Consider the following 18,359-nt stretch of genomic DNA (forward strand, 5'->3'; position numbering starts at 1 on the left):
ATTAATAAAGCATGACCATTATATTTTTGAGTTTTTATAAAGGGTGGTCATGGAGTTAGAAACAAAATTACAAGATCAAGGCAGCATTAATAAGGAAAACTTTTGCAAACATTTTGGAAAAAATATGTTTTCTGTAAACAAAATGCTATGCATAATTTTTTGAATTGGCAGAAAAATAACAATGAATATATAAATCCACTTACAGAAATGGTATCTACAATATTCTGTGCTTTGTCCTTGACCGTCTGCACTTGAGCCTTGACCTTCTCGGCCGCAGTAGCAGATACAGTCACCTCGGCCAGCACTTTGTCGGCCTTTTTGGATGCAACGGCAAGTTCCTTCTCCTTGACGGCTAGCTCCTTGGACAGTTCATGGACAGACTCTGTAGCCTCCACCAGTTTGTCCAGACCTGGATAGAAAGCAGATACCAATGTTATTATACTTATTAGTACTGGACTGATGATCGATTATCATCGAAAATTGATCCGTTGGCCTTTCCGATTCCGATTATCAATTACAAATGACATTATCGATATAATTGATTCTGCATTGAAATCAAAGTGCTAGTGTCTTTTAATGTAAAAACTGTATTGAAAGTCATATATTCCTATGACTTCAATTATATGATCGATCAAAATACTGCATAAAAATTGCTTGAAATCCCTTCATTATAAAAGAACAAACACTAGTGTACAGTTAGTTAACAGCTCTGTCTATTGGTGTAGTAGTGTTCTCACTGTATTTGGGTATTCAGTCCCGTAGAATTATGAACCAATTATACAATCGATCTACTTCTGATGACATACCAATTATCAATTATGATTTTAAACTGATTGCCCATCACTAATACTTATGAATTACATTACTGTTTAAATCAAACAATTGATTTGAGAGATTTTTCTGATAGTTTCTTCAGTAGCATTTGTTCGGGGGAGCTGTAATATCAAATTTTTAAGGTTTGTCAATTTGTGCATCTTTCAACAGTGTCAGTAATAGATTCACCATGTCATCAACAGATTCATCACAGTACACAGTAATATTCATAAAAAAATGTATTTTGTAGGTCAAGTTTTAATCTAGGTCATGACCACCCACCATCATTCAGCTGCACACTTCCTGCAGCACCCATCTGGTTTATTCTGATCTAAACTAGAACTGTAAGCCAAAAGCTAACTCATACCCCCACTGCTATATAAACCAGAACTGTAAGGTAAAGGCTTACCAAGACAAAGCATTGCAAAGCAATCCATAGTCTCCCACCAGTAATGATTTCTTTATTGACTGAGCTGTACACTTATTTAAGTATACAGGTCACTGACATACTTCCTGTTCTCCCACCCCATGCCAAAACATACTTACATACATGTACTAAATCTTGTTAGCCCAGATGAACCAGTTTTGCTGAAACTGTCCTATTACTTACGGAAAAGATGTCAGGACAAAGATTTTTAACAAAGGGTTATAACTCCTTGAAAAGAATCAAAATGAAAAAAATACAAGTCTGATGCATGACATCAGGGGGTAATAACAGCATCTGAAAACTTTAATTGAAATCGGCCCAGTGGTTTATAAGGCAGACAAAGGTTTATTCACAAAGGGCCATAACTCCTTTTAAAAGGGTTCAAATGAAAAAGTACTACTTGGATGCACAACATCAGGGGGCAGTTACCATATCTGTAAACTTTCTTTGAAATCGGCCCAGTAGATTAGGAGAAGTTGTCAGTTGTCATATTGAAAAACTTTCTTTGAAATTGGCTGCATAGTCTTAGAGGTGTTGTCTGGCCAAGTATTTTTCAACAAAAGCCATTACTCCAGAAAAAAGGGACAGATTGAAAAAATAAAACCTAGATGCACAACATCAGGTGGTAGTTATCATATGTGAAAACTTTCATTGAAATTGGCCCAGAAATTTTTGAAAAGTTGTGCGGGCAAGCATTTTACAACAAAGGGCAATAACTCTGTAAATAGGGTAAGAATGAAAAAAAAATTACATGGATGCTTAATATCAGATGGTAGTTATGATATCTGGAAATTTTTGTTGAAATGTGCCCCATAGTTTTGGAAGACTTGTCCGGACAAGAATTTTTTAACAAAGGGCCATAACTTTGTAAAAAAAAAAGGATCAGAATGATAAAATAATATCTGGATGCACAACTTCAGGTGGCAGTTATCATATCTGGCAAATTTCATTGAAATCGGTCCATTACTTTAGAAGGAGTCGGATAGCAACTGTGAATTGGGTAATTTTGAAAACACAAAATATTGTTTCAACAATGTTCATTTAAAACTGGATATAGTAAAACCTGTATCTACACAGTGGAACCTAAGTAACGTCCAGTTTACACAGGTTTCCAGATCATTTGGTGTAAAGTTTACAAAGTTTACAGATTGCAAAGGGTCTGATTTACACTGCTATCCCTGTACCTGTGTTCATCCTATCGGCAAGCATCTGAATTCCTCCTCTCTTTTCGGCATAAATGGTCTTGTAACCAGCAATAAAGGATAGGTACGATTTTGGGGTGACGTACGCCTGACGCCTGTACCTCTGGAAATAGTCTATACAAGTTTCTGCGACATTGTCCTAAAAAAGAAAATAATTTCCGGATATTACAACTGAAGATAACTTTTGAATTAAAACACCATACATTTTAGTTTTGTTTGAGACAATGAATTTTTGATTTCCTGCTTGATTCTCAATTAGTGATCTTCACCTTAAAGTGAGGGTCCTAATACTTTAGAATTGTACACCTTTTGATGGTTTATTATGCTAAAAACAATTCACAAATTATGCTATGGACAAGTAAATGTTATCCGACATATATATGAAAAGCACCATATCATGATACTTGGTGCTAAGGCTATCAGAGCGCAATTTCCTTTTTTAAATTGGAATTTTCTTAAAGAAATTAAATTTACTAAAAAAAGGGAAAAATTTTGTACCTGGAAGATCCCCATAGTGCTGACTACAGCCTGTTTTACAACAGGTGTGCAGGAGATGTCAAATTCGGCCAGGAAGTGGTTCGACACCGCAATCAAGGCATCCTTGGGCCACCTCTGGAACCAGTTCATGGTACAACCAGATATTAGCCCAGGGAACTTAAGGGACCTGCTGCGGAACTTCTCTCCCACGGGTGAGAAGCAGAGAGCCACGTGAAGGTTCTGTCGACACCTGGACAGGTAGAAGTCGTATAGATTTTCGTTGGTTGGTACTCGGCGAGGGAATTCTTTCTTCATCACTCCAATCAGTTCTTGTAATATCTCATCCATTTCATCTCGAGCAAACAGGCCTGACACCTAGACAGAGAAATAAATTCCAAAGTTTGGATGTTTAAGAACTGTAAGAGATTATAGCATTCTTCAGAATTTTGGAATATAGTAATAAATATAAGTATGTGTACAAAATTTGACGCTTAAATATGGTTGTACATTTTTTGGGGAAACTTGTTGAACAAGCATACAGATTATTGCTAAAGCAATACATGTCATGTCCCCTACCGGCCCCCGCTAGCTATTACACTGTAATGATTTATAAAAATGGTGCCCTTTGGGAAAATGAAAAATTTACAATAAGCTTGAACCTGATTTTAATGTAATAATAATACAAGAGCGCTGACAATGAACTTTCTAAAAATAGTAAGGGTGACCTTAACCCAACAGCGCTTAAACTCAAACTTGTCCGAGATATTATGGTCCTTTGTAATTGTGTGAAGTTTGTTCAAACTCCCTCAAGAAATAAAGCCGCTACAGCGCTGACAAGGATTTTCTAAAAATAGTAACGGTGACCTTGACCTTGACCTAACAACCCTGAAACTCGAACTTGTCCGAGATATTATAGTCCTTTGTATTTGTATGAAGTTTGATCAAAATCCCTGGGTGTTACGTTCGTACAAAGATGGACGGAGAGGAAACAAGGGGAAGAGAACTCTTACTTGATATTAATGCTGATTTTCGATATCAGTGCATGGGAAGCAGCAAGTACAATAAAATAAATAACAGCCGGATCCTGACAACGTTGTTATTATCTTGATTCTGACAAATTTTGTACGGTAGACACAGCAATGGTTCATGTAGTTGAGAGGTGTAAATGTGTTTTAAACCGCGACTGTCAGCACTCCGATAATTACCTCTCCTGAAGACAGGATATTGTTCATGTACTCGAGGAAGCCTTCGTCCTTGATTTCATTGTCTGTGAAGATGAAGGTGATACCACTGCCCTGCTGTCCAGATGTACGATACAGGAACTTTAGGTCATCCATGAGGTTACTCACATTGTAAGATCTGAGTACACAAATACATTGAGGATAAGTGAACCTAAGGTTTAGCTGACATTGTAAGATCTGAGTATGTACAAACACACTGAGGATACATGAAAATGAGGGTTTACCCACATTGTAAGATCTGACTAAACAAAAAAATTGAGGATAAGTGAACGTAAGGTTTAGCTCACATTGTAAGGTCTGAGTACACAAACACATTGAGGATTAGTGAACCTAAGGTTTAGCTGACATTGTAAGATCTGAGTACACAAACACATTGAGGACAAATGAAAATGAGGTTTTACCCACTTTGTAAGATCTGAGTATACAAACATATTGAGGACACATGAAAATCAGGTTTTACTCACATTGTAAGATATGAGTACACAAACACATTGAGGATAAGTGAACCTAAGGTTTAGCTCACATTGTAAGATCTCAGTACACAAAAACATTGAGGATAAGTGAACCTAAGGTTTAGCTGACATTGTAAGATCTGAGTACACGAACACATTGAGGATAAGTGAACGAAAGGTTTAGCTCACATTGTAAGGTCTGAGTACACAAACACATTGAGGATTAGTGAACCTAAGGTTTAGCTGACATTGTAAGATCTGAGTATGTACAAACACACTGAGGATACATGAAAATGAGGGTTTACTCACATTGTAAGATATGAGTACACAAACACATTGAGGATTAGTGAACCTAAGGTTTAGCTGACATTGTAAGATCTGAGTACACGAACACATTGAGGATAAGTGAACCTAAGGTTTAGCTCACATTGTACGATCTGAGTACACAAACACATTGAGGACAAATGAAAATGAGGTTTTACCCACTTTGTAAGATCTGAGTATACAAACACACTGAGGATACATGAAAATGAGGGTTTACCCACATTGTAAGATCTGACTAAACAAAAAAATTGAGGATAAGTGAACGTAACGTTTAGCTCACATTGTAAGGTCTGAGTACACAAACACATTGAGGACACATGAAAATCAGGTTTTACTCACATTGTACGATCTGAGTACACAAACACATTGAGGATTAGTGAACCTAAGGTTTAGCTGACATTGTAAGATCTGAGTACACAAATACATTGAGGATAAGTGAACCTAAGGTTTAGCTGACATTGTAAGATCTGAGTACACGAACACATTGAGGATAAGTGAACGAAAGGTTTAGCTCACATTGTACGATCTGAGTACACAAACACATTGAGGATTAGTGAACCTAAGGTTTAGCTCACATTGTACGATCTGAGTACACAAACACATTGAGGACAAATGAAAATGAGGTTTTACCCACATTGTAAGATCTGAGTATACAAACACATTGAGGATACAACATGAAAATTAATGTTTTCCTCACTTGGCAAGAATCGAGTACACATATAGATATGTGAACTTCATATTTCACTCACAGTGGCAGATCAGAAAATACATGCACACAGATATGAGAAGGTCAGTTCATACTTATATTGTGTGATTCAAGTTCATGAAGAAAATATAAATATAAACCTTAGGTTATTTGTTCCTCACAGTGAATTTGACTAGAAACTATTTTAACAGTTCAAAACCTAAATATAATGCCCGTCATTTCATTTGCCACCTCACTAAATATTACCACCAACAAATTTTAAGGTCCCTTTTTCTATTTAAAAAAAAAAAATATTGTGCATTTCCCTCAATTTATCACTAAGCCTCTTTACAATGCCCATTTACATTTCTCTAGAAATAATTGTGGCGGTATAACAAAAAAAGCTTTTTTTATTTTATACGTTACCTAAGCATGCATGTTTATCTGTGCATATATATATACAAACATTTAGTGATCTTCATTCAGTGAACCTTGCCTGTACATGTGTTGCTACATATCTATGTTGTTTTCATGTTTAATTAATTAGTTTAGAAGGAAAATATAATGTACAAGTAGTGGAAACAGTTAAATTAACAGGCTGTACCATGTGATTGCCTTACTCGATTCCTAGCATTAAGAATTCCACTCTTCATAATCATCCACAATTTATTCTTTTGACAAAAAACAAATGACAACGAAAACAAAGGGCGGCGCTTATTAACAATGTAAACACTGCATATGGCTTACCATCATTGTAAAGATTGTGCAGCTTACTTACAATGTAAATACTGCCTGGTTTAACTCATTCACCCCTGCAATTTCATAATGAACTATTCCAACCTTTGAACTGGAAGAGTTCAATGGTGTCTTCAAGGGCGAATGAGTTAACATTGTTACAAACACATGCTTTCTCTTACGAACAGTGTGTGAACACAGCAAGTGGCTTAACGACGTCATAAATGGTGTGGAGCTCACCGTCATATACAAATGTTTCTCCCACAAATAGTATACATTTCCCCGCCCTCGACTCATTCGGTAAAACTGCTACCAGTTCGTAGTTATAACACCCTGGACGTTTTTTCATTGATCAATCATATAATTATGATGTCCAGTAACAATGCTCAGAAACGCTATCTTCTACAGTGACGTCATAATTCATAGTGAAGAAAACATATGGTTTTCTAGTTATAATATCTGACTGTTGTGGGAGAAAAAAGTCCCAACACTTGAGATGGTTGGTTATCATGTTTATCTATTTTTTGTTAGTTAATTTTCAAATTTTAAAGACACTTGGTAAACCTTGTGTCTTTTTACAATTTGAAAGTTAGCTAGTTTGAGTTAGACAAACATAATAACTTACATAACCATCATGAATTGGGGAACTTATTGTGACGACCAAAGTAGAGATTGCCAGACCTGTGGTGACACAGAGGGAATATTCTGTTCCATATATTCATATTTTCGTATTACATGACCTCCCATATTTCCGAATGATATTCATCAGCTTGGTATGAATAATAAAAGCTAAGTTGGTTTTGATATTTTCTGACAGCTGACTTTACAGCCTCTGCACACTGTAGCCTAGTGAGCTGTTTTCAGCAGTTCAGAGACGAGACACAGGTCAAAGCAAGACGTTCTCTAAAGCTTGCAAAATAAGTTTTCAATTACTGTTTGTGTTCAAAACAAACTTAGCATTTAAACTACAATGTAACACTGAGTGACTGGACCGTGCAAATTTCATGCTCAGTGAAATTTGCAAATCTGTATTTGGAGGAGTACAGTTTCAGACACCACCAACCTATTTAAGTACCTATTTCACCTGGCTTTGTATATGAGAGGGGGGAGGGGAGGAAGAGTTAAAATGAAAAGAACACCTCTAAGGCTGCAGCTATACACTCTTGATTAGTCATATTCAAATAGAATATTTGGAACTTTATATATCCTGCGAATTTCGAAATATATTTAACCAAAAACTGTTGACGATACTTTTGCAAATCCAAATTCAGGAGAATAAGTCAATTGAAGAAAATTCTTTTACCAAGGTTTTTCAGTTTTGGATATGAGATCTAAACTTAGCTTTGCGTTAAAACAAAAATATGTTTGTGGTGTCTGTAAGGTATCTCGCATTCTCATTCAGATGGTGATGTGTATTCATATTTATCTCAGGTTTGCGGAATGCATTCTTTACCACCTTATCGTGATCACCCGCGAAAATACAACACCTCATAATGACAATACTTACTTCCTATGGGTGGCAAACAGTTCAATTAGAGTTCAATTAAAATATTTTCATAAAAACACCTAATTAAATAATTGCCTTAAAATTAAAATGCTTCTTCTGTATTGCTTTTTCATTTTATCGCATATAAGTTTTTATCAATTTGCTAAAATTAATTAATTTCTTTTTTCATTATTATTAAATGAGTTTATTATATATTTGCTAGAATTAATTTTTAAAATATAAAAAACAAAATAATCATTATAAATTTTCTAATATTCAAATTTTTTTTAAAAGGATCACCTGACATACAAACTAATTAAAACTCAATTAATTAATTTCTTTTTAAATTTTAACATTATTCATTAATTATTCTCAGATTGAAATCATGCTATGACAACATTGTGACATTTTTACTATCAAATAATGTACATATTATATCGATATTGAAGCACTAGCCTTTATCTGTCATCGGACAAAAGACAGTTCAGTTCAGTTTTATTCTGTCCAGCTGGAACATTTAAGGTGGTGGAAAAACATGAACTTGAAAAAAACAAGAGGCCCAGGGGCCTTAATAGCTAACCTGGTATTTTATTTTCAATTTAAAACCTGCTGAGTACCATACAGGTTTATCAAAGGAGTACAAGAAACAAACTTGCAAGATGAACTACATGTAAATCTGTTTTGGTGTGTGTGTGGAGGGGGGGGGGGTCTTTTCCCATAGATGCTCTCGAAAAAGTTTGATGAAAATCCCTTCACTTTTATAGTAGGAGAAACATTGTCCTATATTTCCCCTATTTGGCCCAGCCCCTCTGCCCCCAGAAAAGCCACACCCTCTGTATATACAAACTTGAGGCTCCTTTGTCCAAAGATGCTCTAGAACAAATTTGGTCAAAATCCTTCTATTGGTTGACAAGAAGGTTTTTAAAGATTTACCTATTTGCCCCCTATTTGACCCCACCCCTCTGCCCCCAGGAAGGCCATACCCTCTGTTTATACAAAACTAAGGAACCCTTTGGCGAATGATGCTCCAGACCAAATTTGGTCAAATTCCTCTGAGCCGTTAAGGACTAGTAGCGTTTTAAAGAAAAAAGTTGACTGACGACGGACGCTGGGCCATGGCATTAACTCACTTGGCCCTTCGGGCCAGGTGAGCTAAAAATTCTTATACTCCTTAATTATTTTGCCAAACCTACTCAAGAGGCCACCTCTATTAAGAGACCACTTTCGTTAAGAGACCATTTTAAAATTCACCTTATTTTGCAGTAATTATCTCATTAAATGAACCTGTTATAAAATTTGGCAGAGATAAGGATAATAGAATACAAAATTTACTGTCTGGTTTAAGTTTAAATTTAATATAAGAAATTGGACTGACCCATGCCCACATCTTTGCTGCAGAACTAACCTTGTGAGTGTGATTTGGAAGGTCTTGTATCCCGCGATGTAAGAAGCCAGTTTGGTCAAGCTCTGTTTACCGGATCCACCCACGCCCACCAATAGGGAGTGTCCTCTTGGGGTACGAATCACACGCGATATCTTCAACAGGTTTGTCATGGCGTCCTACAAAACACATATCTTAGGTCAGAATTCTGAAGCAACTAATCGCACACATACTGTATATTATACAATTTCAATTTCTTACAGATCAATTAATCGTACAATTCTGGTTTATCAAAAGTTTTATGAAACTTGAGCTTAGTGTTAACATAACAAACGGCCACGTTGCCGTTGTTAATAGGTTACCTGAAAATACAGAGGTAAGTCTAGATAGGTGACAAGTCTAGATAGGTGACAAGTCAAGACAAGTGACAAGTCTAGATAGGTGACAAGTCTAGACAAGTGACAAGTCTAGATAGATGACAAGTCTAGATAGGTGACAAGTCCAGATAGGTGACAAGTCTAGACAAGTGACAAGTCTAGATAGGTGACAAGTCTAGACAGGTGATCGACTTATCTTTACAGGTGACTAGAACAGACAGGTGACTAAATTTTACAGGTGACTGAAGTGACCAGATAATGTAACTAATCTTTAGGAGGCACGGTAGTTTAGTGGTAGGACGCCGGGCTAGTGACTGAAAGGTTTTGGGTTTTGAGTCATATCACGGCACTGTGTTGTATCTTTGAATAAGATACGTTACTCTGCTTGTTCCAGTGCACTCAGCTGTAAATGAGTATGTGGATAGGCAGTGCTGGAATTGTTGTATGCTAGCTGTGAGCCCCGAAATGGCAGCACTAGCTGTATACTCCCCAGGGAGTTGAGAAAGAGATACTGGCTGGTTGTAAAGGCCCTTTAACCAGGGAAAATAATTTGTAAACTGCTTTGAGACGACCTACAATCTAAGTTGTGAGAGAGCGGTATATAAGAACCTTAAAGTATTATTATTTACATGTAACTGGAACAAAAAGGTAACCTATATAGACTAGTCAACAGCATCTGACCCAGACATGATGATTTGAACCTTCTAGACGATGTGACTGGGTAGTACGTACCTTAAAGAAGACCATATCCATCTTTGTGCCTCTGATAGTCTCGTTGTACTGTTCCATGTAGCCGAGCAGGCGTTCCTGTAAAATATCCAGACTGGGGATTGGCTCGTAGATCTTTGGTGCCTCCATGTCAGCATCCTCCGGCTCATCACCTGCAACAACACCCGCACAGATGTCAAGGACATGGCAAAAATCTCAAGGCCATTGGACAAAGGTAAAGGTCATATCCAAATATGAAGGTCATGACAAAAGGTCAAGGTCATTGAAAAGAATAAGCATATATATGATACGTATATTTATGGAAACAATTTAGTATATATGATATTAGAAGAGCATCCATGTTTTCAGACATTAGATAAACATGGTTAACCGATGAATTATAATACGTCAAATGAGGCTTTAATTGTATTGTAGGTCTATAAGCATGAAAAGGATGCAAGAATTTATACAGAGAAATTGAATATGAAGAGAAAGGCCAAGCAAACATTTAGGCAAACTACCATGTATGAGACACATGTGTGGCTACTTCCCATGTGTCGAGCAAGTGACACATATGTCACATGCCTTGATTTCAACATGCAAACAAAAACCTGAAATTCCAATCTAGCAATGGGTCCCCTGTACTTTTACATGTAGGCACATGTACAGCACATGGACATATGAGATACACACAGTCACACATAAAGGATGCTGTACCAGCACATGGTACAAACAGACACACACATGTATCCCCATACTTGATATTTTGCCTTGCATGTTGTATTGAATCACGACCTCAATAATTTGACAGAAACATAATAATCTAGAAATTTTAAGGATCCCTGTCCCACTGCGGGCAAAAAACACTAGAAAATTCCATTGTAATTTTTCGTATATACTGCAACCTCCCCTTAATTTCGTTTTAGATGTAACGGTAGTGCAATTTGGTCAGAGCAAGTAGCTCATTTGGTTAGAGTGAAAGTACAACATCTGAAGTCCAGGGTTCGAAATCCTGGTCTAGCCTAGCTAAATTTTTATGGCAGAACATTTTTGCTAATTATATTTTTTGTTTATTTCATCTTTAATTTTCTTTTCCCAAACATCTTGTAAGGTATAGTTTTCTTTTCAGAAATGATTATCAAAGCTATAGTCATGCCAGGAAAAAATGGTCTCCAATACACAGTTCCAGATTTTGGCAGTGGTAAGGGATCCTCAATACATACTTTAAATGATCTGAAACAACAGTTAAGTTATCTAGATGTAAATGAATCACATTTACCTTTCAATCAGCAAGAGTAATATGTTAATAAAATTCATAGTTACCTCCTTATACATTGAATAATTTACATAAATAAATGCATGTAAAATAAATCCATATATTGTAACATATTAAAGTTCTTAATTGAAACTGATTCTATAAAATACACAGATGACAACCAATGTTGATAAATAAATTAGAATATTACCTAAACTAAAAAGCTAATAATTACATGACAGAATAAAGAGTTAAATCTTTAGTTCATGACATGTCTATTTATTTTGTTTTGTCACAAAAAGGATATTGAATAAATTATGTAAATGATTACAATTACTTGTCTTAATGAATATGCAAATTATTATTTCATGATTAATTTGCATAAAATATGCAGGAATTTAAAAGAAAATATATATGATAAAAAAAATCCATGAGTGATTTGCATAAAAAATATGCATAATATTCAAATATCATATAATTATTCATTACTAGTGGCTGGATATCATTTGGTGTGCTCCATCAAACACTCAACCAATTGTGCATACAGTCATGGTCATGACCATGATCTGTCAAGGTCAGACACTCAAGGTCACAACCAGTATTCTTAGCAGGTGCTTTCCCTTATAACACCATCTGAACTAAGTGTCACTCCAGGACTTATTTTTTTTTAATTTAATCTTTTAAAATTTTCTTAACTAATGTTTCACACATAGATGATTAACAATCTATTGCTAAAATTGTAAACTTTTTAATTTGATTTTTGTGTGTGTGTGTGTGTGTGTGTGTTTACCAGTCAGCTTTAAGGAAGGTATTTTTTACATGGTTTCTCCGACATGTTTTTTCCTTAATCAAATTTTTGTAACTTTGTAAGCATGATTAAAGTACATTTTACTTTTTCAAGTCCGAGAAATACTGAAGTATTTTTTTGGTGACCATGAATATCAGACAGGCAACATGCACAGGGATGCATTCTTTTTTGGTCCATTCATATAATTACAGAACAAAATCAAAATCAACCAACAACCCAAGAATGACAAATAAGATCAACAAACCAATTTCTAGAAGTAAAAAACCAAAGTCAAAGGCTCTCATGGGAGCTTTTCTTGAAAATAAAAAAGTTCTCCACAAATTAAATAAAAGAAGTCGGAATGCAAAAAAGTATAAATATTGGACACCGTCTGCATTAAAGCTTCTGCTCCGCTGTACCACAATAACGGACAGTCTACGTTTGTTAGTGTGGGGCTCAACCAACAGACCTACGAACCAAGACATTCGAAAACAATTACTGTGAGAACAATTCATCAACAAGGCGTAACAACAATCCACCATAGAGAAGTGATCAAGAACATTCTATTGAATCTAAAAACAACAATTTGTTTACAACAACGTGAAATTTTATGTCATGTGACAGTCACATGGTTTTTATGGAAACCAGTGTATAACTGAGTGTGGGTCACATGATATCTATCATAACAAAAGACAGGCAGGTGTCACAATTCACGGTACATTTTCTGTGAATCCTCTTACGTCACAATATGTGATGTTTGTCATTTATTTTCCAATGAATGACATCATAACAATGTGTAGTTCTCATATGTCATAGGAAAGATATATAAGTTTTACAGGGGTCAAAGTTTACAGAACAAGAGGGCAAAGTTCACACAGCAATAGGGCAAAGTTCACAAAACAATAGGGCAAAGTTCACAAAACAAAAGGCCAAAGAGACATCATATTTCCAGAACTGGTGTAATTTTGATGACAGAAATGAATTGTTGGAAACAACGATTTCCAAAACTTGCGAATTAGTTACTGTCAAACATCTACCAGTCAAGTGAGTTTATGAAAATTTCTGACTACCATAAATTTAACATGACGTTAATATCTAAACTACTGATTGCTTTCAAAATACTTTGAGAACAGCCAAAATACTATACATTAAATAAATGTTGCAGACTGTCATGATTATAAAAGACCAAATTTCACGTTTCAAATTTGAATACCTATTTAAACACATTTACTTTTTCTCTGCCTTACATTTCTCAATTCAATTTTATCAGAAATACATTCAAATTTGTATGGGCTGTTCAAACATTTATCACCCTGAAGTTCTCTTGGCACAATTCAAAGTATGCCTTAAGCTTAAACCTAAATTAATTTGGACATGAATTACATGTATTCATTATTCACAGCCCGTTTACACAAAGTTTTTTTTGTGGGTTTTTGAGGGGATGAGAGGTTATGGGGTGTAGGGAGGGGGCGAATGGAGACATCTTTCCCTATGGCATATGAGTACATTATGAAATGACTTTACCACGTTCTTTTGACTTCGATGACTTTGCTGATTTGGCACCAGCTTTAGCCGATCAATCACAAAATTGTCGTAGTAATAATGATAGAGGAGGAAGCAAATTGAGATAGAGAATTTGATAAGCAAGAAAGTACAGATAAGTGATAAAAATACTAAATTCAATGTTTAAAGCATATATATTCCAAATATATCTGAATTATGAAAGTACACTTTTATACAATATATGACATCAAGGATTAAACAGGAGAATATATTCATGTAAAAGATGAAATTATTTGAAATTCTTCAAATTCAAAGATTGAAATAATATCCCTTGATTTCCCTTGAAATACCCAATGTTTCTCAATTTATAAATATTTTTTTAGATATATTTTATTCCACATAGATATGACAAAATAGTTAATATTCTTCAATCTGAAAATCCAATTATTCTGATTTTTTTTCACTCAATAGTCAAAGTTCAACAAAGCTTTATAATATTCTTCATATTGACAATTTCATGAATCTTTCTATGAAAAAAAATTGAAATTAAATTCACTATATAATTAATATAATTCACTCATAATAACCAGAAAAAAAATGTATAAGTTTATAATTTTTTATGTAAAAAAAAAAGTCAAAAAGTGGATCCAGGACCACATCAGTTTTCAACTACCGTAAGAAAAACAATAATAAAATATAGATAGTCTATCGTGTAATGTTACAGGTGTATCCCTGAGACAAATCACTTACCTCCTGTAGCATGCATAATATTTAAAAATTATGATAAATAAATATATTATAAAAAGTATTGAACCTCAATTAAAAAACCAAAACACAAAAATCAGTAAAACAGGCTTAATAGGTCTGTATTCTATTGAAACACAACCAGAATTAATTGAAAGCAGCATCAAAGATTCTCTTTCGATGAAATTATTTAAATCTCATTTTCTGTTTTCCAGAGAATAATTTAGTTGTCTTGAATGCTGCAGTTCTGCTACCAAACTCAGTCTTAATAAATAAGAAATGTCTATTACCTTATAGACACATTCAAACCCTATTAGGTAAAATGTGTAAGTCTTAAATACTGTGAAAACTGTCTTATCCGACACCCTTTGAGACACAATGTGTTGGTCAGATTGAACAGGTCAGAATACACAGGTTACGATAAATATTTTTCGTAAGAAATGGTAAATACATCCTTATGTTTGATTAAACAGCATTATGAGTGGTTGGGTGGTGCAGTAGACAGCACACTCCCCTTTCATCAGGTCAGGGTTCGATTCCTCTATCAAACATGAAAAGGTATGGGGTCACATGCCTGACCACATGGGTTCTATCCAAGTACTTCGGCTTCCCCCTGAAGTTTCATAATGAACTATTCCAACTTTTGAATTGGAAGGGTTCAAATGTGTCTTCAGGGGTGAATGAGTTAAAGGTGTTAAGTATTTAAAATGATATGTACTGATCTCCAGTCTCTCAGGTTTTAAAAATATTGGTGATAAAATCAAATGAATTTTTAATGTTATCTCTGAAATTCTGAGAGACCAAATTCAATGGATAGACTCTAAGGTGGCAGTGAAATTTACCTGTTATTTCTGGTGCCTCTCGCAGGAAGTCAACAAAGTAGGGTTCCTCATCCATCTCGTTAAAGGCCGCACTGCCACACTCCTCCTCGGCCACCTAAACCACAAGCAAAGGTGCTATGAGCCCAATCATCGAAGTTCATCATTTATTTAAAGGAGACACACAGTAGTCTAGTGGTAGGAGGCCATGCTCGTGACAGCAGGGTTGCGGATTTGAGTCACGGCACGGCACTGTGTTGTATCTTTGAACAAGATACTTTACTGTTCCAGTCTACTCAGCTGTAAATGAGTATTTGGTTGAGAAGTGCTAGAATTGTAGAGTGTTGGCTGTGAGCACTGAAAAGGCAGTACTGGCTGTATGCTCTCCAGGGAGTTGAAAAAGATATTGGCTGGTTGCAAAGGCCCTATTACCACGGATTATAATTTGTGAACAGCTTTGAAACGACCTACGAACTAGGCTGTGATAAAATGGTATATAAGAACCTCTAATTATTAATTACACATTTTATCTTTTAAAACCAGATGTGTGCCACGCTGATAAAATATGATTATATAATTACATGTATATTGAAATTGTCAAGTTATATGCATAATAAATTCTTCTTATTTAGACTAAAATTGTATTAAAAAAATTCTGGCAAAATAGAAAACTTAGAAGATAGTGAATTTGTTTACACTCAAATTGTCAAAATAACATCCTTTTATGAACCAATTTTTTTTAAAGATTTGTTTTTATAAGAAAGTAAGCATATATTCATTGTGTTTTTAACATTTAACAAAACCTGTTATTGTCATTATCCAATAATTTTAGAAAAAGAAGTTTTGTTTTTTTACCTGTTTGATGTTTTTCTCAAACCAATCTTTGTCCGCGTATTCAGTAAATCTATCGGCAATGACACGGTAACTTTCATGCTTCCAAAGCGACATCATCACTTTCACACTGGTGACAACTTCTTCTGTGGTATTTAACATACCCTGTCAAAGCAAAAACAAAAATTAAATTGTCCGGAAGATCAGTATAAACGTACATATCCGGTCTGACCAAATGCAGCAAAATTACAGATCTGAACCTCATACGAATTCAGGAAATTTTCTGGAAAAGTTGAACATGCATTGGAGTCTTAAATATTAGTTTAAAGTATAAAAATTCAAGTGTTTATTTAGCAGTTATCACCAAGACTAAATACTCCTTTGTAAGCAATTTATTTTTTTCAAGGACATTTCCAGCAGTATTTTGAATAATAAAGACTTTTAATAACTGTAAATAAAGAAATAGACTTTTAATACCCGTAAATAAACAATGAAAATACTGAAAGTGTTGTGGAGAATTACGTACCTGCCAGATACGACTGAGATCACGCAGATTGAAGACGTAGTGGAACTTGGCCGGGGTGGGCAGCATCTTGATTTTCACTCTTTGCCAGAGTTTTCTTGTGGCAGGCACCAGCGTAGAAATCAGTTCTGTCACTTCAGCAGGAAAGCCACGTTTCTGCAACACAACATTAACAAAATATATTCCGGGACATACATGTACACCACTTGGTAAAACTTTTCAATTCAGTGATAATTTTTCACAGACATTTCCTGTATTCATTTGAAAAAGTACTGGATACAGTTTTTAATTGACGCAGTATTCTGTAAACTGTCAAATTTTTGCAAGAAGTTTAACTTTTGCCATTTTCTCGCCATCAGTAATGAGGGCGAATTTATCACAAGAGTGAAACTATGTACACAACATACTATACATAGGACAACATACTATACATAGGAACAACATAATATACATAGAACATACTATACATAGGAACATACTATACATAGGACAACATCCTATACATAGGACAACATACTATACATAGACAACATACTATACATAGGAACAACATATTATACATAGAACATACTATACATAGGAACATACTATACATAGGACAACATACTATACAAAGGAGAACATTCTATACATAGGACAACATACTATACATAGACAACATACTATACATAGGAACAACATACTATACATAGGAAAACATACTATACATAGGACAACATACTATACACAGGAACAACATACTATACATAGGACAACATACTATACATAGGAACAACATACTATACATAGGACAACATACTATACATGGGACAACATACTATACATAGGAACAACATACTATACATAGAACATACTATACATAGGAACATACTATACATAGGACAACATACTATACATAGGACAACATACTATACATAGAACAACATACTATACATAGGACAACATAATACTATACATAGGACAACATACTATACATAGGACAACATACTATAAATAGGACAACATACTTTACATAGGACAACATACTATACATAGGACAACATACTATCCAAAGGAGAACATTCTATACATAGGACAACATACTATACATAGGAACCACATACTATACATAGGACAACATACTATACATAGGAACCACATACTATACATAGGACAACATACTATACATAAGACAACATACTATACATAGGACAACATACTATACAGAGGACAACATACTATACATAGGACAACATACTAGAAATAGGACAACATACTTTACATAGGACAACATACTATACATAGGACAACATACGATACATAGGAACAACATACTATACATAGGACAACATTCTATACATAGGAACAACATACTATACATAGGACAACATACTATAAAAATAGGACAACATACTATACATAGGACAACATACTAGACATAGGACAACATACTATACAAAGGAGAACATACTATAAATAGGACAACATACTTTACATAGGACAACATACTATACATAGGACAACATTCTATACATAGGACAACATACTATACAGAGGAACAACATACTATACATAGGACAACATACTATAGATAGGACAACATACTATACA

The 18,359-nt window shown here is 34.8% G+C and overlaps 1 protein-coding gene across 2 annotated transcripts in view; it reads right to left on the reverse strand.

Annotated features, from left to right (window-relative positions):
* Window positions 1-18,359, reverse strand: part of LOC110456434 (dynein heavy chain 5, axonemal-like) — a 124,961-nt gene that overhangs the window by 26,735 nt on the left and 79,867 nt on the right. For both annotated transcript variants that reach the window (XM_021507199.1, XM_021507200.1), the window contains 9 exons: window positions 16,773-16,925; window positions 16,271-16,411; window positions 15,440-15,533; window positions 10,333-10,481; window positions 9,248-9,402; window positions 4,125-4,278; window positions 2,941-3,294; window positions 2,425-2,581; window positions 204-409 (listed from right to left, as the gene is read on the reverse strand). In XM_021507199.1, coding sequence (XP_021362874.1) covers window positions 204-409; window positions 2,425-2,581; window positions 2,941-3,294; window positions 4,125-4,278; window positions 9,248-9,402; window positions 10,333-10,481; window positions 15,440-15,533; window positions 16,271-16,411; window positions 16,773-16,925 — 1,563 coding nt within the window. The remainder of the gene's footprint in view (window positions 1-203; window positions 410-2,424; window positions 2,582-2,940; window positions 3,295-4,124; window positions 4,279-9,247; window positions 9,403-10,332; window positions 10,482-15,439; window positions 15,534-16,270; window positions 16,412-16,772; window positions 16,926-18,359) is intronic.

This window comes from Mizuhopecten yessoensis, unplaced genomic scaffold (assembly GCF_002113885.1).
Source record: "Mizuhopecten yessoensis strain PY_sf001 unplaced genomic scaffold, ASM211388v2 scaffold8745, whole genome shotgun sequence".
Classification (NCBI taxonomy): domain Eukaryota; kingdom Metazoa; phylum Mollusca; class Bivalvia; order Pectinida; family Pectinidae; genus Mizuhopecten; species Mizuhopecten yessoensis.